Source organism: Macrosteles quadrilineatus, unplaced genomic scaffold, assembly GCF_028750875.1.
Source record: "Macrosteles quadrilineatus isolate MER2022 unplaced genomic scaffold, UCM_ALF_1.0 Scaffold_2__2_contigs__length_208266976, whole genome shotgun sequence".
Taxonomy (NCBI): domain Eukaryota; kingdom Metazoa; phylum Arthropoda; class Insecta; order Hemiptera; family Cicadellidae; genus Macrosteles; species Macrosteles quadrilineatus.
In genome coordinates, this window is record NW_026542595.1 from 177933855 (window position 1) to 177956389 (window position 22535).

The 22535-nt window shown below is 36.1% G+C and overlaps 1 protein-coding gene across 3 annotated transcripts; it reads right to left on the reverse strand.

Annotated features, from left to right (window-relative positions):
- Positions 1-1346: 1346 nt before the first annotated feature.
- Positions 1347-8036, reverse strand: LOC128987307 (palmitoyltransferase ZDHHC23-like). Of its 3 annotated transcripts, XM_054408080.1 has the most exons (6): positions 7868-8036; positions 7582-7712; positions 3714-4271; positions 3277-3453; positions 2687-2892; positions 1347-1549 (listed from the first exon to the last, which is right to left on the reverse strand). In XM_054408080.1, the coding sequence occupies exons 2-6, from the start codon at positions 7701-7703 to the stop codon at positions 1512-1514; spliced, it is 1101 nt and encodes a 366-aa protein (XP_054264055.1). In that variant the 5' UTR covers positions 7704-7712; positions 7868-8036; the 3' UTR covers positions 1347-1511. The 3 variants fall into 3 exon arrangements, with proteins under 3 accessions (XP_054264055.1, XP_054264056.1, XP_054264054.1); XM_054408081.1 differs by lacking the exon at positions 7582-7712; XM_054408079.1 differs by lacking the exon at positions 7868-8036 and having other exon boundaries at positions 7582-7742.
- Positions 8037-22535: the final 14499 nt, after the last annotated feature.

The following is a 22535-nucleotide window of genomic DNA, read 5'->3' on the forward strand; positions in this document are numbered from 1 at the left end:
ATCATTGAACTGCTATAACCATTTGAGACGGCTATATGCTTGATTGTTTTGATTTCATTGTCGTAGTTATCTTGGCTTAGTGGAATGGAAAGTAATCTATGTACGAAACTATTGTATGCGGCGAGTTTTTGGCTATGGGGGTGATGGGATGATTCATGTATGGTTTGGTCTGTAGTAGTAGGTTTTCTGTAAATTTTAAAGTCGAATCTGCCCGATTTTTTGTGATGGTTAAGTACAGGAAGTTGATAGTATCATTTGTTTCTTCTTCTAAAGTGAATTTAATGTTCTTGTGGATACTGTTCAGATATGTTCCAAACATGTTCAACTGTCTCTTGTTGCCTCTAAAAAATACTATCGTATCATCTACATAACGGAAGTAAAAAATGATTTTGTCTCTGTGTTTGTTGCGATCAGTCCAAAGGTGATCATTTTCAATCTTGTTTAGAAATAATTCAGTTAAGATGCTCGATAACGGTGACCCCATTGCCATGCCTTCGTCTTGTTTGTAAAACTTGTTTTCGAAAACGAAATAATTTTGTTTCAAGACAATCTCAGTGAGTTCGATGAGTTCCATTTGTGTATCTTTTGGCAATGTCGAGTTTTTAGAGAGATTATCTTTTAGAATATTCAGAGTTTCGTCAATTGGTACGTTGGTAAACAAATTAACGATATCAAAGGACGCTAATATGTTGCGTGGGTTCACGTCTATAGTAGATATGTTGTTAACCAAATCGACGGTGTTACATACCTCAGCTTACGCCAATCATTTGATCGATTCAAACCATAATTATACAGATTTAAATACAAATTTGCAAATCCTCCATACATGCAATAAAGGACATTATATGAACACGATCGAAGAGTATGAAATATACAAATCGTCCAAACAAAATCCCCAATTTGTATTGAATGAGAAGTTATCGTTTGAGTCAAACATAATTTACAATAAGGCCATGAAACTATCAGCTGACGGAGACAACGGTGATAACACGGACCAAGGTTAAGGAAGGTCAGGACAGGAGAGGGACATTACGTCATCCACTGGACTTGGACATGCAGTCATGACTCATCTTCCGGCGTCGCCACACGTATCCCCCGTGATTACTGGTCAGTTTTTTACAGTATTATATTCGTTTTTTGTGTTTTTCGTGTTCGTGTATGTGTTTTAAGTGTATCGACGAATCTAACCAAATTGGTCAGATGACCTATTGACGTTTTTGTTAACCTGAAGATGGACTTATTTTCAAGTCCGAAACTATAGTAGTGAAATACCAAAAAAGGATCACTTGACGAAGCCAGGTAACTTAAAACTTTTTAGCTTAAATTTAGTGATCCAGAGGCTACCTCACCATGAGAATACATAATGCTATAAAATGTAACATAACAAGTTACCCAACAATTCATACTGACAAACAGTCGACTAGAATGATGTGTAGCGATGACTTTAGAAGTCATATGTGAACATTTCTTAAGAGTCTTACGTTGAGGGATTTCCTCACGATATTCCTTCTTCATATGATCATTGTTGACATTTGTTTTGAGCGAGAACCTAGAAAAACATACATACTGAATTACATATCGGTCAAGACAACAAGTCGGCCCAAGCTCGGGTCGGGTAATGTTAGAAATGCGAAATGTGCAAGTGGCTCGGTTTTCGATCCAAGTTTTTATTTTTGAGACCGCAGAAATTGTATGCTGAGTGTGATGTTCAAGGTTTTGTTGTGATCATAGGAGACCTTGATAATGGCTCAGTGATTGCAGAAGATTCTAAACTTTTTGCAGTGACCTTGAAAGATGTAATGTACAATAATGTATTTAAGCCAATGGTAGTTAAGACCTACAATTAATATTCTTTAATCAATACTTTTTAAAGCAACCAATACTTTTGATTATTTTTTTTCATTTCAACCCAACTCGATGTTGGATATTTAAGTACAAAATGTAAGGTTTAAAAGGTTTTTATTTGCACATTGCAGGGTATTTTATTTTATATTTCTGTAACCAAACAAATTATATATATTTTAGTTTTTACTAGAGTTATTAGAATCGAGGTCAAGATTTTATTTTATTGTAAGCAATCCAATCCTTTGAGTTTTCATTTTCAATACGCTCACCTGTAGAATTGAACTTTGATCGGGATGTTCCCCTCCCCCGACCGGCTAGATAGTGAGCAGCGTCGGGTTAGATGTGTCTTGGACATGGTAGTGACCACGTCTTTCTCTCAACGCTCTAATATTCTCTTTTTACTCTTGTATAGTTTATTCCTCTAAATTCAGTGTAATTATTGTGATCATCTCAACACCTCGTCCGCCACACCATGAAGACTACGAGACTGATTGAGGGCCCTCACTTCGCAGCGACGTCTCAGCATGGAACTCTCTACTCACGATTTAATTGTACAGGTATTTTTAAATGGTCCTTCGGTTGCTAAAAATTACTCACAAACATTTAACACTCGATTTTTACCCAAATCTAAGAAAATTAGTCTGGCTCCCAGGCTCTACTTAAAACCATCCTAAGTGTGAATCAAACAGATACAAGCAACAAGGAGTCTACTGTAGGTATTGGATTGGATTTTACCGTTGAGGAAAGGCAACACAATTACGGAACTAACAGTATAAGATATAAAAACAATACAATACTTCAGACATACTACCTTAAATAATGTATTATTTAGCCTATTTACCTAAAAAGAAATCAGTCCAGTTGCGTAAGAAACCTTTACTGTATGGCCTGTTGGAACGGACACCACAGCAAACTCTGTCAGAGACATTGCGCCACTCGTGACCCGTCATCCCGAGGGAAATGAGCCAACACTCGTGAAGAAGAAGAACAATCAGGAACAACAAGGCAAGGATGGCATACAGGGCTGTCACAAAAATGGTGGCATATCTGCAATATAGAACAAATTACATTAGCCCAACTAAGTTAGGATTTAAAAAGATTTAATGTAATAATAATTTTATTAGTCAAATTAAATCACAGATTTTTTTTTACTTTTGAAGGTTGTTTTCAAAAAGGCTGTTCAACCAACAAATCCCAGTGTCCAGGCGGCCTGTCCAGTTGTTGCCGCAATGGTGAGGTCATCAGTGTATGTAATTACAAAAAAATCATAGCCTATATTTTTCTATAGCCTGTTCATGAGCCGGATGTGGCCCTGTGGGCTGTAGGTTGGAGACAGCTGGTCTATATGGTGTGGTAAAGAGGTTAACACAAAACTTAATATTTGTTAATTTAAAATCATCAACAAAAGTATTTAAACCCGGCGTTACTCACAGAATGTCGAAGTAAACGTCGCTGCAATCGTCTGGAAGCATGATCGTCGCAAACACTGTGAACGGATGACAGGCCGTGGTGAGGATGAGGTTAGAACACAGAGCTAGCTGACACACTGCAGTCACCAATGTAGCCATGAACCAGCGATAATTGCTCTCCCCGATGCAGCAGTCTAACCTGGAAAGCATCTTTTACTAAGCTTAAACTGGTAAGTAATATGTTGAATACTGGAAATCTTAAATTTTCCACATTATTTTAGTGCTTTAAATAAAAACCAGTTGAAAATATAGGTTTTTAATTTTTAAATTATTAAAGATTGTATTGTGGGACAAATATATCAAAAGTGGTTATGAATAAAATAAGTATTTCTAGAAATATTGCATGATTTGTACAAATAACGCAAACTGTTTAGTCGTAAAGTAAGAACATCGACTCACCAGGCACAGTGCTGATCTCTCTTGATGATACACGTCCGACAAATGCAGCAGTGAAACGTTCTCGGCAGAACGCTTTTGTGACACACTGCGCACTCTAGTAAACTCTCATCTATCTTAACATCACCTTTGACATGCGACTGTTCAGCAGTTAGTCGAGTTTTTACACCGCAAAAGACCATCAAGATTGTAAATAATAAAAACATCTTGTGTTCTTCCGGCTGAATGTCTAAAGTGACCACCACGGGCACCTCGAACACACTCACAATCAGTATCACTGACACTAGAGTCCAAACGTAGAAGAACTTTGTCTGAGAAGAAATTCTCATGAATATGTAATGTGTGTAGATGAGAAATATCGGAAGCGATGTAAATACTACGACGGATATCCACACTCCTTGAGCAGCTATGTAGCCTAGAGCCGGGAGCAGAATGATAGGGATGATCGAGTCAATATTGAGCTGTCGGGCACCTCCCCGCCATGGGATGCGGAATCTGTCTTTTAGCACAGAAAAGAGACGAGCAAATGTTCTAGGGGCCATACCTTGACACTTAAATAACCTGAAAAACATAATAGATATAGTTAACTGACTTAATAACTGATTTTTAGTTCACGCTTAAATAAGACAAGTTTAACTGATACCAGATTACTTAATTGACGTCAATTTAAGTGTCAATGGAAACATCTGGTAATACTGTAGATTTTGTTGTCAGTAAATAAATTACAGTGGCAATACATTTATATGTTGAACTACACAAGTGACTGATAAGTGAACAGTGACAGGTGACGCACAAGTTTGTACAAAACGTCTGCATAGATTGACAGAGCCGGGCCAACAACCTGACCTTTGAGATCTTAGTCAACTATTGTTATTCGCCCTCCATTCATTGCTCCTTATCATTTCTCTACATTGCCTTATTATCTCAACATTTAATTTCTGGGCAGCGTAATTTTTATGCCACTGTATTTTCCTTGAAGATCTGTCATAATTTTAAGATGCCCTTCTTGCGTTGCATACATATTCACAATGTAGGCCTAGGCCTACCTGTTTTATTTATTGTTCTTGACCTTACCTTTATCAAACTTATTAATATTACTATTATTACTATTATTACTATTATTAATATTACTATTATATCCATTAATCCATTTGACTTTCATCTATTGCGTGTAATGTACATTCACGCAAAAGAAAAGATAATTCTTGTTTTTTTATTAATAAATTATAATTTTTCATAGGACTATTTAAAAAAAAAAATTTAAAACATCAGTATAAAAAAGCCAAATTTTAATTACAATATTTAAACCATGCTGTGTGGATTAATTTATGAACAGCGAAAATTAATGCAATTTAAAAGTTGGGGGTTGGGTAAGTAAAAAGGAATACCCACTGGCCAGCCTTGATCAAATTTAATGTTGTAGGATAAAGTAAAAAATTCCCAAAATACAATGGGACGATGAAAGAAGTTGCTGTTAGTGGTTCGCTTTTACAATGAAAATAAATATTTTTGACAATTAAAATAGATTTAATAAATTTAATTTAAACAAAGAAATAGTGCGTTTAACAGCGTCTGCCTAATTAAGAAAGCAGAAAGGAAGCAGAAGCAGACTGTTAATAATCATCAGTCAGAGAGCTGTTTGGAGCTTATGTTTTGTTGATGTTGTTTCCCTTTTTTGCTTCCTTGTTTTTACCGCATTCTCAAATAAAACTGCTAATAATAGTATCATATAGGCCTAGGTACTGTAAATGTATATATTAGTTGAATATTTCTCTAATTTATTAATTTCTATCATTAAATATTTATTTAAGACTAGCCTATACAGATTTTATTTATCGTTAATCTTTTTCAAATCGATTTTAGTTATTGTTGATTGATTACGTAACCAGTTGCACGTTTGGCTTGTCCTTTTCTTGTGGGGAGGAGGTAAAAATTAATTTACGCACTTGAGGTGCTCAATGTCCCTTCAGTAGTGCCGGACTCCTGCGGGTCAATGTCCCCGGTAGTGATGGGCGATACGGACGCGGAGCGATACGATGCGGAGCGATACGATACGTATCGTAAAAAAATATCGTATCGCCAAATTGAATCGGGCGTCTGTATCGCGATACGCGAATCGTATCGTCAAAAATATCGAAAAACGATACGTATCGTATCGTTTCCCCCCTCCCCTACCTAACCTAGAAACGGCAAATTTATATAAGTACCTGGGGAGTTGGGACCAAGCTTTGCTCGGGGAAAATCATTAGTTTACTCTGAAAACAGTCTTAGTATTGCAGATACATAAATCCATTTCCATTCCACACTGCTCACCTTTACTACTTCCTTCACAACTCCCTACGTCTTGGACCTGTTTCCCTATCCTTCCCATAGCATTTTAGGATGCAGATACATTAATGTAATTGCCACAGACAGTTCCCACACTCTGGACTGCTAGTGCTAGATAGCACGCTAGTGGAAATGGACTGGACTGGGATGGGACTGGTATATTATCAAGTAAAAACCAAAAATACAGACGTCAAAAACTCCAATTTCAAACTACACAACCACAGAGTACAGATTTTGCAGTTTGCTCGGCCTGCACAAAAAAGCTTAAAAATATCTTTTTGACATGAATCGTATCGCTCTATGTGCCGATATAAATACAAATATCGTTTTAGGCGATACGATACGTATCGTTTTTCAAATATCGTATCGAAATATCGTATTGTCCCTCGCGTATCGCGATATTCCGATACGATACGATACGTATCGCACATCACTAGTCCCCGGACTACCAGCTAAAAAAACCCTCATCTCCTAGGACACTAGCCTGGACCTGTTTAGCACATTACTTCAGGCTAGGCCTTTTTAACTATGCCAATGCCACTAGGGCTTTCCGAATGAGAGCGACCTTCTTAGCCTAAAGTATGGCCTCAGTGAACTGCATGACACAGTTCCAGATGACCTCTCCCTGGAGCATGGCTCCAACGATGTGATTGTCGGGAGTGATTTCAACGCCAATCTCTAAGATCAAAGAGGCTCAGCGGGGATGCCAACTGTCACAAAAGAAGAAGGTGTGCTCTGCCGTGCCTGCTATGATAGGACAGTACAGACAGGCCGAGCTGGCGGCTGGTCTGTATCAGGACAGGATATAGGCTATTGTCTGGCATATGATTTGACTGAGTCTGCATTAATAGGACCCTTTTAATAGTGGCACAATCTACCTTTCAAAATTATCCAGAAAAATTTTTCAAAATTCTATGATAGGAAAAAAGTTAGACTCTGCTCCGGAGGCACCCTCACAAAACCGTTGTTCACGTCTGAATTCATGATCGGTATCTTCTGGGGGTCAAGGACCCAGATGGGCCCAGTGCCAGAAATATTAGGGAATCACTGGGGAAAACGTCAGTCTTGATACTGCTCAGCGCCTTGCTCAATTGCAAAGTGGATCAGCAGACTGCCAGCTGCCCTGCTCCTTCGCATTGGTGGATTTTCGGACCTTCTTATAAGTACCACAACGGCTTGATCCCTGTGCTTGGTGGAGAGCACCAGCCACAGATAATTAATTGTAAGCTGAAGGGCACAGATAATTTATTGGTGGATTTCAGACCTTCTGCAGAGCTTGCTTGTACCACAACGATCTTCATTGTGCACAATAGGGGGGGGGGGGGGTTAAGAAAGGTGCTAACTTGGCATTAAGTTATGTGCCCGATTCAGTTTAATTTACTAATATTGTTTAGTTAGGCTAAATAGATAGGCAGGTTTCAGTGGTAGAAACTCTTTTATATGGACCACTCTAAGTCAAGCTAGGCTTCATTCAGGGCATGCAATTTTTGGTAAAAATGCTGACCTCCAGTTTAGGCTCAAGTTTCATGCTGTAGGTACTTACTTATCAATACACATGTCTAGCTCAGAGCAGTTGCAGCAGCACCCTAATATGTGATTTCTTTCATCATTTGCATCAATATATTCACAACAACACAAGTTTAATGATCTCTCTTCGTCATCCATAGAATCCAACTGAAAATAATGTGCATGCATTGAAAACAGAACAGGGACCCAAACAAAGTAAATAAAACAAATCAAAATAGAAGAACCAATTGCTGATGAACTGCAACACTACTGAACTGAACTGACAGTAAAAAAACCACAAACCACTAGAATTTGACACTAACCTAAAATTACGGAGAGCTAGACATATTTCGTTTCTGTTCTTAATTTTAAAAAATATATATAATTCCTCAGGGTAACAAATGTTTTAAAATTATAATATGTAATGATTATTTAAAAGACCAAATTTTGATTTCTTCTTTTATAAACAGCAAAATGTTAAACTTTGTGACTAGTTGGTTAATAGAGGCAAGTGAAGTGGAAGTGACAGCAGACAGCACTGAGTACTGACAGGACAGTGACAGACCAAACAGACCGACAGACGACGAACCTCAGCGTCAGAAGGAGATGGGACCGGAAAACGACAGACGACGCGGAGCGGCGGAGCAACTAAAATTTTCCCCCTCTAAGCATCTGGGAGAAAAATGACATATCGTAACCATAGATAAAACATGTTTTATCTATGTCGTAACGTTTCACCATAGACTAACCTACACAAGGGAGTATGAGTATGATTTATCTATGGTTTCACACAGCTATGCGTTTCACCATTTGTCTTTGAATATGTAGTGCAGGTAGACTTCTCACTTTTCATCCGATTGTAAAATGTCCTTTTAAAAATTATAGTATCACCATTGGACGAAACTTCAATATCCATAGCTCTATCGTATTTCCAAAATTTTCCTCTTTCCCGGACCCTTGTATAAACTTTATTTTTGTATAAAGCTTTCTGGTGGTGCCTGGGTCTTATCATAGACTAGTTTTATCTATGATGGTTTTATCATAGACTAGCCAACACAATAAACTTCCCACCCCATTGTAAATTTGCAAGTATACCAAGTAAGTAGGAAAACAATAATTTACCTGAACCAAAACTGACAATAATAAATAGTACTAATGATTGGGTTCTATCTAAATAATAATAGGTTTTTTTGCAGTTCACAGTTTAGCTTGAAAACAGATTGTTTTGGTAGTAAAGTACAAAGTAGTAAGTCTTAGGATTTGTATCAAACAGTTGAGAATTTAGCGGTGCCAGTGCACTTAGGGTGATGCATCAAAAGAATGCTTTATCCACGCGCTCTCATGCGCGCTCTCTTTGCCGACGCCCCCCGTCGCCCCACACTAAATCAGTTCGGCCAGACGACTAACCAAATATGTATTTGTAAACCATAAGAAAGGTACCTACTAACATTTTTTTGGAAACATTTTGCGTATTTTATTTGAGAAAAAATATATAGAGGGTAAAACAAAAAGTTAAAATGGTATATCTCTTTGAAAATAATTTTTAGAAGAATACCTTTGGTACACAATTTATAGATAAACAAATTATAAATTACACAAATTAAATTTCAATACGATAGCACGCGTAGAATTTGAATTATGTTCAAGAAGGTTAACGAACGACTGCAATTTCCAGGTTTGCAGGGGGTGGGGTAAAAAGCTCGAGGTGGAGAATAGGAGACTACTTTTCGAAAATACACGTCTTAAGTGGTTCTTTCACATAACAAATCCAGCTACCAGCTTTCCACTTTTTAGCTCCGAAAAAAGACAGTTTGTGCGTTTATTTACTGGGCTTAGATGCGACGACGGAGCGAAACACGGTGTTGGTGTTCAACTAGCGCACATACGACGTATTCAACGATGCGCTCTCTTTGCCGACGCCCAGCTTCTTCACCATCTTTCCAAGTACTGGGTTTGGAAAAAATTATGAATACCAAAGTTTTGGGAAAACTAATCAGAAATAAAACAAAATAAATTGCAACACTATAGCTAACAGTATTCTACTTGTGGTCAATTAAGTGAAAACACTGCAATTTCTAGGTTTGGAGGGGGTGGGGTAGAAGTGTTGGTGGAGGGGTAGGTTTTGGAGCTCAAGAGGTAGAAGTGGAGAATTTGGGGAAAATACACCTCTCATAAGATTCTATCAAATATAAAAAATCCAGCTTCCCCCCATTTAGTTGCGAAAATGGTGTTTTATTGTATTCATTGACTGGGCTACATAATGATGGGAAATCTACTACTGTATCTACCAAGGGATTATGTTTGATCTACAGCATGTTTTTTATCTACGGGGAGTCACTTACCATTTTAGTCTTATGTTCTTTGAATTCTTCTTTGACTTTTAGAATAAAAGCTTATTAAAATAATAAGAGAAAGTTTTAAAATGTTGGTAAACTTGTGTAATTAGTTATTTTTGAATATAATAATTTGGTGTAAATACAAAGTAGCCAATAATTCAATCAAAATGCCTATTTTAAAATCTGTACACGCTTTTGGGCTTTTACTGTTATTTTTTAAGAAGGGTGGTAATTTTTTCAAGAGGGGGGTAATTTCTTTGAATTGGATTGGCAGCACCGCAACGGCAACACTGATCGCTTTGTGCTCCTTCCCTCCGGGTCTGACTGAAGGGAGGTACAAATGAGGCAAATTTAGTTCAAATTTCCTCCGTGAACAGCGCTGTATTAGAGAGCACAGCAGGCCATGACGTCATCGTTGATTCGGTCGAGTACTCGAGTCGTCAGTCACCAACTATCGATATAATCGATAGATCCTACTACAATCGATATTTGCCCATCGTAGTCGTACGTTTACGTCATCGTAATCGGACTGGTTGGTTTGTGGTTATGTTACGACAGACACTTGAAAAAAATTGACAAGTGTGTTGTGTATATGGAATATACCGCGAAATCCCAAATCCCTCACTATGGGAACATACTCATACTGTATTAACATAAATAAAAATTAATCAGTTTGAGTGTTCTTTATCCAAGGTATTAACGTATACCATGCTTATACTCTATTTACAAAAACATTGCCAAACTTAGACTCAGGGGCTTCCATGAAATAAGATCAATAATTTATCAATTATGTTAAATATACCGGTTGAAATAGAAATCTTTAGCTTGAAATGATTGGTTAACTTGGCAAAAAATGGTTTATTTAGGTCCCTTTTTCGTTTAGCTTTTAAAGACTGGTTCAAGTTCAAAGGCATTCATTTTCATTACGGTTCCAAAGCCAATTTATATTAACTTAGGCCAGTTTCTGTCTAGGAGTTAATTTTTAAGAATGCCATTAATAAATCAGCACTATTGATAGTTTAAAGTGGACAAGTCTTGCTTTTTTTATTAAGTTGTATCCTCCCAATAAAGAATTTTGAATAATGTATAGGTAGGCTACACCTAACGTACCTTATCGAATATAGGCAAGCTATAACGGGTAGGCTAAGTTACTATAATATTCCTGTACAAATAATTTCATTTGGTCAAAGATGGTGTCAAGATTTACCCAGGGATGTAAATCTCACCAACCTTTCCACCTGAATAATGATATAGGCCTAGTGCAAGATAACAACAATCCTAAATTGAAAACAATAATAGACCTCAACTAATTTGTATGAGTCACAATAGATCAAAAAACTTACCTTAACTTTGAAAATAAATTTGGCATAAAAAAGTTTCAAACTGTAGTTTTTGGAATAAAAAGGATCAACGAAATTGCAGGAAAAGATACGGCACTTACACAACATATCATCCTCTCTTCGCTTCTCACGTCAGATTTGACATTACCGGTACATTACTTTGTTAGATAAAATATATTATTAAGTCTAAGAAAACTGCTATTAACAATATAAGAGGTTCTACCCGCAAATTCACGGGTGTACAGAAGCCACCATTAAATTAATTTAATCAACTTTGACTTTATATTTCATTTAAAGGGCCCAAGTTCGAGAAATTGTCATCTGAAAGGATGGTAAAAAAGCATTGGAGCCTTCAAACCTTACGTCCTAAGGTGGGTAGGGTTGTACCTGAACTCGCCGCTCTCTTTCACGTCTTTAATACTTTACTTACTTGTCAATGAAATGGCGACCTGTTAAAAATCGGTTACAACCTCTTGGAACGAACGACATACATGGTTTGTTAATCTCATATTCATCGTGTTTCGAACACCTTTAACCACTCACTTGTATCAAACGGCTAGAGATAGCTTCACTGTCTATTCACCGCACCTCTTTTAAGAACATAAACCAACAAACTATATTGTAAATTGCATTGGCCAGCTGTTGTTCACTAAATTACTCAAATAACGTTAACTTCCAAAACATGCAAGGCGTAGCCCTTTGGAAATCAGTCTGTGGGGCAGACCTCTTAGGGAGTTTGTCCATATCAAAACTTTTCAGAAAATCTACACACTCTAAGCTTCATTTTTATATTCCATATGTCTATATTTTTATTTGGTAAATGGCCTTAACCGTTTACATAACATTTGTTTGCATCACTTTAATATGTTCCTACCCATATAACACATGTACATCAATTGAACATTAAATTGATGTTCAAGAATGTTCAACTGAACATCGTATGCACATTCATGTTTGTACAAATTACGACTTTAACGTTCAATTATTGTACAAACGTCACAAACATCGATATACATATGATGTGCGTATCTCGATCAATTGATGATCAATTTTACATCAAATTGTTATTCAATTTAGGTTAAATTAAGATTCAATTGGACATCTAGTGAACATCATATGCACATTCATGTTTGTACAAATTGAGACTATTTAATGTTCAATGAATGTACAAACGTCACAAACATTGATGTGTATATTTAGTCCAATTGATGATCAATTTGATATAAAACTGTAATTCGATTTATGTACGATTATTTGACTAAAACAGTGAAAAGCCGCAATCTTTGGTGACACACAAAGTGTCTGGTTCAGTTATCTATTTCAACTATAAATTTTACATTAAAAAATAAATCTATTTTTCAACTTTTGGTGGATAAAAACTCAAAGTTTAGACAAAACTATTTATTATATTCTATGCAAGTTAAAACCAAATTATGTAAAGAAATTACAAAAACTTATAAAATCAAATAAAATGGAAATAAATGTTTCTTCGTCCACTCCAATCCTAATCATTGATGGTTGCGACAGCAGCACTTTTTGCCCTGAAACAAATATAATAGATTAACTTAATTATCGGTATGATTGTAGTCAATATTAATCATGGTGGGGTCTTGAATGATCAGGACTGCTTGTCAAAGAGTAGAGTTTAACATTATTCATTTTATTTAAATATTTGCATAGGCCTAAGGCATTATTTCAAAATATTCTAATAAGAACGTGTAATAAATTGACGTGACAACAAATCAGCTAAGTTATTAAAAACACACATTATCTTCGAATGTAAATGTTCCGGGCTCCTGCATGTGCTGACAGTTTAATCGGTTAGTATGAAAAACACAAAATGTGAACACATCGACAGTTTGATTGCCGATACACATTGAAGTAGCCTACACAAAATTTAGTCTATAAGTAAGTTAGGCCTACTTTGTTCTTACTAATCAATCTTAGTCGTTCTTATTTATAATTTGTCGATTGGATTTGATCTACGACTAATAACATAATATAACACATAATATACGAATAATAACACTTTTGAATAATTTAAAACAATGATATTATTGCATTGTGGTTGGGTTGGGTTAGATAAGGACTCAGGGTCTCGGCGCGTCAACCATAGCGTATTATGCATTACATTCTTACTTTTGTTTTACATTAAATAGGCCTAGGTCTACTCAATGAATGTACCATTATTGCTATATGATTACCGTAACTAATTGAAGGTGAAATAACTTAGGTACCGGTAATCAATAGATTGACTTGTTTGTAAACACCAATAGTAATATGAGGCGATGAATTTGAATATCAAAGTTTTAACTCAATTAGCCTACACTATGTATTGGCTAAATCTTAGAGGGTTATAGATAGTATTAACTTAGGCCTATTATTATTTGAAATTGGTTAAGTTCACTTTGGTTTTTTTTTTCAATTTGTTTGGTTATAACTTTTATAAGTAAATAAGGCCTATTGCTTTATAAAAAAAAAAAAAAAAAAAAACGCAGATTAGAGGATACGCGTCTGGTTACTGAATGTGGATTACTTAGGCACCCGGCATTGACGTCACCGGGTTGTGGGGGACCGGAACACCATTTCCACAACGATACGATATTTAGCCATTGGTGTTCGTGGTGTGTAGATAAAGTACATGGCTGATGTACATGAGGTATCTAGATCGAATCACATCGGTGATAGGCCCTAGAAGTTACTAACTTTTTGTCAAAGATTTTGCTTAGAATCCCATTTCTTCTTAACTGTACATCTTTGGTTAGAATTTTTGGCATTTATTTTTATTTTATGAACAGAATTTAACCTTCATTTGATTTGTTCATTATCAGCAAGTTTGGTTGGTTAGGTTAGGTTATGACTGTAGGCATAACTGCCGGACGCATAATCCACGTCCACGGTCCCGGTTGCGTATCCTCTGCGAAAAGGATAACTTAACCTAATGTTATTCTTAAGCAAGTGAGCAAGTTATTCTTAGAACAAAACAGAAAACATTTTTTTAGTTTATTATGAATTTCTGTAATTTATAAATCATAAATCATAAATCTTTATTGGTCATTAAATAACATATGTTACAATAGACCTCGTTAACAAAAAAAGGGCCATAGATTCTAGATAGTATAACATGGTCTATAACATGGAATCTTCACTAAACTTAAATATAACAAAGACAACAAGAAAATAAAGCTAAAATCATTTGAAAAACACAGAACTATATATATGAAACAAAAGTGAGGTACTTAAACAAGTGTTTGAAAGACTAGGTAACAGTTGACTAGGGACTAAGTAAGAACTAGATAACAATTTTACCATTACAATTGTATTCTGCAAAAAATTCATCTAAACTGTAAAAAGGGTGGTCAGCAAGCCAAACCATCAACTTTTGTTTTAGCCGAGTACAAGGAATGTCAAATATTTCACTTGCAAAACAATTTACTATTTTTACTGATATACTAGCAAAACTTTGCTGTACTGTTGTTAGTCTGGTGTAGGGCCTATCCAAAGCAGATCTTCCCCTTGTGTAATATGAGTGAAAATTATTTCTTGAGCTAAAGAAATGTGAATTTTGTTTTACAAAAATAACACACTCTAATATATACAAATTTACAGTTGTCAGGATACCTGTTGCTTTAAAAAGAGGTTTACAATGGTCCCTCAACCCTGAATTGGTCAACAGTCTTACAGCCTTTTTTTGAAGCTTTAAAATTATTAGAATGTGGGTGGAGTTACCCCACAGTAACAGACCATACTTTAACAGACTTTGAAAAAAAAGCAAAATACGCAGATCTAACATACAAAGGAGGAACAAAATCTCTTAGACGTCTAATTAAAAATAAAACTCTTGACAATTTCTTACTTAAGTTATATAAATGGGTTGACCAGCTTAAATCACTATCCAAATCTATGCCTAATAAATTTACACTTGACGAAAAATTCTTTTCTTCCTCAGGTGTGCGACCTAACCTAAAAACAATAGTTTGAGTCTTTTCAGGATTCATAAAAAACCCATTGACACTGAACCAGTTCCTAGCTTCATTGAGGGAAAGTTTGGACAGCACCATGAGTTCACTAAAGGTACCTTGACTATTTAAGAAAGTGGAGTCATCCGCATAAATCACAGAAGTACAGGACATACATTTATCCAAATCATTAATCATTATAAGGAAAAGAACAGGGCCTAACACCGAGCCCTGGGGCACTCCGCAAAAAACCTCACTCTCATCTGACAATATACCCGCAACATCAACCTGCTGCCTGCGGTCTGATAAGTAAGACTTAAAAAGATTGAGTTCTGTGCCACGGATACCGTAGTACTCAAGTTTATTCAAAAGTAAACCATGGGGAACACAATCAAACGCTTTACTCAGGTCAACTAGAGTTGCCTGGGTAAGAGAGGCGTTTTCATAAGAATTTAGCACATGCTGCACCAAGCGCCTTACCGCATCCGTGGCACATCTACCCGTTCGAAACCCAAATTGCCAATCAGATATTAGGCCATGGTATTCAAAAAATTTCATTAATTTTGATTTTATTATGGTTTCGAACACTTTGCCAATCACAGGAACTAACGAAATGGGCCGGTAACTACTAGGATTCTCCCTCGGACCCTTTTTATAAATTGGAACAACTTTTGAAAACTTCAGTTTTTTGGGGAAAAAGCCAGAGAGCAAGCAGCAGTTAATACTTGCAGTGAGTGGCAACAAGATATACACTATAATAAGCTTTAGAAGGTTAGAGGACATACCATATGCATCTGTGCTGAAAGAGGATTTCATATTATGCACAACACTATATACTTCCTCACAAGACACTGCACTGAACTTGAAGGATGATGGAGAAGCTGGTGTATTCTCAAGTAGTGAAGTGGATGCAGCAATCGAAGGTGTCACCAGTGCCGCTGTCTGCTCCACAGATGACACGAAGAAATCACTGAAGTCTTGTGGAGATATGTATCGTAGGGGGTTGGTGTTTGGCTTCTCCATATTACCACGGATGATGGACCAGGCAGCTTTGCATTTGTTGGTTGCAGATTCGATTTCTATTACATTGGCGTTGAGCTTGGCTGTTGCAAGAGATTTTTTATAAGTCCTTTTTAGGGTCACATAGGTTTCCCTATCAATCTGTGAGTCAGATGTTTTATAGGCATCAAAAGCTGTTAGGACTAAGTCACGCTGGACTTGAAGCTCTGCTGTAAACCAACGATTTTTTCGTCTAGGTTTTTTACTCTGATAATTTGGTAAGATTTTCTTGAGAGGGAAACAATCATTGATAGTTGATTGGAGCTGATCAAACAGGATGGTGAAAAGATTGTTGCTGATATGCCTGCCATCTGATACCAGACCTGGCCAGTCAATATTACCGACAGTAGAGATAAATTTTGCTTGGTTAACAGGACTATAATTCCTCTTTACTTGGTATTCCGTCGTAGGTTTTACAAGTTGTAGAATTTCCACCTTAAGGCAAACTGCTAAATGGTCTGACAAGGCAAAGTTTCCAACGCAGACAGCGAAGTCGCTCCTCTGAAAGTTAACTGCAATGTTGTCGAGGCACCTCACACCCCTTGTTGGCTCAAAGTTGGAACAGAATAAGTTAAAAGAACGCAGAGTGTTTTGTAGAGCCCAGTCGTCTGCTTTTTTTGAACCGACATCAATATTTAGGTCTCCTGCTAAGATATACTTGTAGTCCGGCTTAGTTGAAAGAAGGGTTTGAAGCAATTCCTCAAGTTTATCTAGGAACTGTGATAGAATACCATCAGGTGAACGATATACGGACATTATAACTATTTTTAGGTCAGTTGATATTGCTGCTGAAACTTCAAAGTTAAGCTCATCACAGAAACCGTTTACATCAAGAGTGGAGAAAAAAGGAGATAAAGAATTGGATATGTAGATACACGTACCTCCATGCCTATGTGTAGTTCGGCAAAAGGCCGCCATTAGGGTAAAACCGCAAATTTTTACCAAATCAAGTTGACTAGATAATAGCCAATGTTCACATAGGCATAACACATTGAAATCAGAGTTCTCTACAATTACTTCTATTTCATTTAGTTTATTACTTAGGCACTGTATATTCTGCTGCATAACACACAAAGAGATAGGCCTAGTCTTATTGTAAACTAGCCTATTTGGTTCTTCTGTTCGGGAAAACCTAAAAAAGCTGATTGGTCTAGATTCACAACTGAAGTGTTAATAGGTAGTTCAGGATCAACAACAATGTCTTGAGAGTTTTGCTTAGGGCGCCTTGACACAAATCTTGACACAAATACATCCCTAGGCCAAAAGTCGGGTTTGAACACCTCACCTAGGATAGACGAGTGAAGTCCAACTTTAAAGGAACAGTACTTCTCAGGGTATCTTGAGTTTAGTTTTTCAACAGTAAACTCCTCATTTACATACTGACCTTTAAGAAAGTCAGTGATATCTTCTGACTGTGTAGAAGGACTAAGTCTAGAGACAAACAAAAACACTTTTCGGGAAACTGTCTTAAGGTTATGTTCATGAGACCCAACACCGGCCTTACTCCCTGTTATAAATCTACTGCCGTTTTTGCTTGTAGGCCTACTATATTCACCTCTATTGGAAGCACTTCTTTCAGGTCTGGACTGTTTTCTAGATTTAACAACTGTGAAATTTTCTGAGCTAACCTCATTATTACCAACATTTGACTTAGGGACAAGTATCTCCTCTGGTTTAGGTTGATGCCGAACAATGTCTGCATATCTCAAATTGCTTGGAACACTTTTGGATATTACAGCGTTGCTACTAACCCTAGCATCTTGGTTACTACCTGGAGACAATGTACTATTGATAGGCCTACTTCCACTTGGAGTAGTACTAGGCATAGGCCTACTAGGCTTGGTCACAGTTTCAGCCAGTGAGCAACTCAGTTTAGCTGGGCTCAACTTGACTTTGTCATCGATATAGTCTTCAATTACAAGGTTAAGTTTACTTGCAATTGTCATATTTTCACAAACTAAGTTCTTAACAATACTTAGTACATTTTGCAGAGTCTGGTTATCAGCCGACTCTTTGTCATAAGCTAGGTTAGGTCCATCGAAGCACTTTCCACAAAACCACTTAACATTGTTAGATAGTTTCTTGATCATTTCATATTCTTTAACGAGTACACTGGCACATTTAATATGATAATTATCACCGCTAGTTCTATAAGTTAACTGTAGGCCTAAGTTTATTCCCAGCATACAAATTAACGATAACAAAATTAAATTTAAGATGCTCATGATACTTAAAATCAATAACTTAGTTTCACATACCGGTAGGCTATTACCACCTATGTTTTTTTATTAGTAATAAAGGGTACGGTACAGTTTCTTAACTGGGCTATGCTGATATCGATTGAAACTATCGATTCGATTAGTAAACCTTCATGCGATTTTTTCACCGTCAGCAAGTTTGGTTGGTTAGGTTAGGTTATGATAGTTTAATTTTACATTATAATAAGATACATTTTAAAATATCGATTACTAACCAATATTTCCAATTCGATAGTTTCAATCGATATTAGCATAGCCCAGTTAAGAAACTGTACCTGTAATAAATCTTGTAATAAGATCTGGGTACAGTTTCTTAACTGGGCTATGCTTATATCAATTGAAACTATCGAATTGTAAATATTGATTAATAATCGATATTTTTAAAATATATATCTTTTTTTAATATATTTTAAATATTTTTAAATATATCTATTATAAAATTAAACTATCATAACCTAACCTAACCAACCAAACTTGCTGATGGTGAAAAAATCGCATGAAAGTTTGCTAATCGAATCGATAGTTTCAATCGATATTAGCATAGCCCAGTTAAGAAACTGTACCCTAAGATCTAAAACCCTTAAAAATTTTGTTGGATTATTTTATTCTCAGTTGGCCTATGTGGTGATTCACAAAAGTAAGTTATTTACCTTGCCTAGCCCCTAGCTGCATGCCATTAATGTATTTTTAAAACAACTAAGTTATGACAATCGTGTGATGTGTAAATAAGTTTTAATGAAAAATTAGATTAGGTAAGTTTACTGGTCTAAAAGCTTAAAAACAGGTTGATAAAAGGGCCTAAACATACTTGATTTCTATCTCAACAACACAGTAGAGTCCCGCAAACTCGGCACTCGATAACCCGGCAGTCTGGATAACTCGGCCATCACCTGGCTCAGAAAATTAGTGATTTTTTGAGTCCGAGTTAAACATGGGCTCAAGTCAAAGCATTTGCAACTCGTGACAAGGATTTGTTGTACTATATCTGATGACTTAATACCTACTTGTAAAATAAATGTAAATAAATAAGGCAGCTAAAAGGAATAAAAATTGTATTGTTCTTATTTTTAACCCTAGTTCCCGATAACCCGGCATTTCACAAACTCGGCACCCTTCCAGTCCACATTGCGCCGAGTTTGTGGGACTCTACTGCATTAGCAAATAAGAGACCCTCTGTGTAATTTAATTAGACACTCAGGTGTGTGTTGTAAGTTACGGGGGAGGCCGAGATTTTGAATGTCCTGTTTTTATTCTGAAACAACCTGGTCATCCTACTCTGGGCCTGACTTTTACAAACACAAATCAATGACTAGCCTATGCCTAGCCTATATTAACTAAGCAAATCAGGTTAAGATTAGGTTTTTCTGGGTTTGGACTATCATGTGGTCCATAATACAAATTAAAAATAGCCATAACTTAAGCCTAATTATTAATACCTCAAAAGTTAAACCGTCGTGAAGTTAGCGGCTCTTTTCATCGGCGCTTTTTCGGTTTGTAATAGATGTGGGTTGGTACTCCTGCGGATGCCACAAACGTGTTTTGCAGGGATGTAGGAAACACAATTCAATGACAATACGGTGCGAAATGATGTTTTTATATTTATATAATGTCAATTATACATTGATAAAACGTGTATACAAGTTAAAACTAATTAATTGACGTATTTTAAAAGGCATATTTGAGACCGTAGTGTACATTATACGTAGCTATGGCTTAACATAACGCGATCAATTAAAACTCCAAACATAAAAAGTGCATAATCTTTTTTCCCAAGCCCATCACATCAACTTTGAGCTATTCTAATGGTAATATACAATGTGTAGAATACTCAGTATAAATATGATTGAGGCAGTCCAGTGAATTACGAAGCTATAAGGCAAAATGTATATGGTTGATAGTAACTCGTGTCAGGAAAAAGTGCACAATCTTATTCCTAAGCCCATCACATCAACTTTGAGGTATTCTAATGGTAATGTACAATGTGTAGAATACTCAGTATAAACATGATTGAGGCAGTCCAGTGAATTACGAAGCTATAAGGCAAAATCTATATGGTTGATAGGAACTCGCATCAGGAAAAAGTGCACAATCTTTTTCCTTAGTCCATCACATCAACTTTGATGTATTCTAATGGTAATATACAATGTGTAGAATACTCAGTATAAATATGATTGAGGCAGTCCAGTGAATTACGAAGCTATAAGGCAAAATTTATATGGTTGATAGGAATTTGCGTCAGGAAAAGTGCACAATCTTTTTCCTAAGCCCATCACATCAACTTTGAGGTATTCTAATGGTAATATACAATGTGTAGAATAATCAGTATGAGTATGATTGCGGCAGTTCTAGTAAATTACGAAGTTATATGGCAAAATGTATATGGTTGATAAGAACTCGCATCAGGAAAAGTGCACAATCTTTTTCCTGAGCCCATCACATCAACTTTGAGGTATTCTAATGGTAATATACAATGTGTAGAATACTCAGTATAAATATGATTGAGGCAGTCCAGTGATTTACGAAGCTATAAGGCAAAGTGTATATGGTAGATAGGAACTCGCATCAGGAAAAGTGCACAATCTTTTTCCTAAGCCCATCACATCAATTTTGAGGTATTCTAATGGTAATATACAATGTTTAGAATAATCAGTATGAGTATGATTGCGGCAGTCCAGTGAATTACGAAGTTATATGGCAAAATGTATATGGTTGATAGGAACTCGCATAAGGAAAAGTGCACAATCTTTTTCCTAAGCCCATCACATCAATTTTGAGGTATTCTAATGGTAATATACAATGTTTAGAATAATCAGTATGAGTATGATTGCGGCAGTCCAGTAAATTACGAAGTTATATGGCAAAATGTATATGGTTGATAGGAACTCGCATCGGTACAATAAATCGGTAGCTAATCGGCACAATAAATTCGGACACCTAGACTAAAATCTAAAACTACAAATGAAATTATTTGATCCAGAGGAATCATGGATCAGAGTTTCGGTAAAACATTACAGTATAATGGAACAAATTAGATATTATTCTAGTTAGTTGTTTTTTATCTTTATGTTTTCCAACATGTTTTGCTTACGTTTATAGTTTAAGGTTGTGTAAATAGATTATTTTCATACACGATATGTTTATAAAGTAAATAAAATAGCTTATTTAAATTTTTATCTTTTTGAAAAAGCAGTTTCATTTTTTCCCCCTTTCGTTAAGGTTAGTACCTCTCCTCAGATTATACCTCAGATTTCTCCACAGATAATTGACTTGATTGCCTCAATCATATTCATAAATATTATATACTACGATGTATTTTACAATTGGAATAGCTCAAAATTGTTGTGATGTGCATAGAAAAAATATAATGCATTCTTATTGGTTGCAAGTTCCTATCAACCATATACATTTTGCCATATACCTTGGTAATTTAGGGGACTGCCTCAATCACACTCATACTGATTATTCTACACATTGTATATTAACATTAGAATACCTCAAAGTTGATGTGATGGACTTAGGAAAAAAGTTGTGCACTTTTTCCTGATGCGAGTTCCTATCAACCATATACATTTTGCCATATAACTTGATAATTTAGAGGACTGCCTCAATCATACTTATACAGATTATTCTACACATTGTATATTACCATTAGAATAACTCAAAGTTGATGTGATGGACTAAGGAAAAAGATTGTGCACTTTTTCCTGATGCGAGTTCCTATCAACCATATAGATTTTGCCTTATAGCTTCGTAATTCACTGGACTGCCTCAATCATGTTTATACTGAGTATTCTACACATTGTACATTACCATTAGAATACCTCAAAGTTGATGTGATGGGCTTAGGAATAAGATTGTGCACTTTTCCTGGTGCGAGTTCCTATCAACCATATACATTTTGCCTTATAGCTTCGTAATTCACGGGACTGCCTCAATCATATTTATACTGATTATTCTACACATTGTATATTACCATTAGAATACATCAAAGTTGATGTGATGGACTAAGGAAAAAGATTGTGCACTTTTTCCTGAAGCG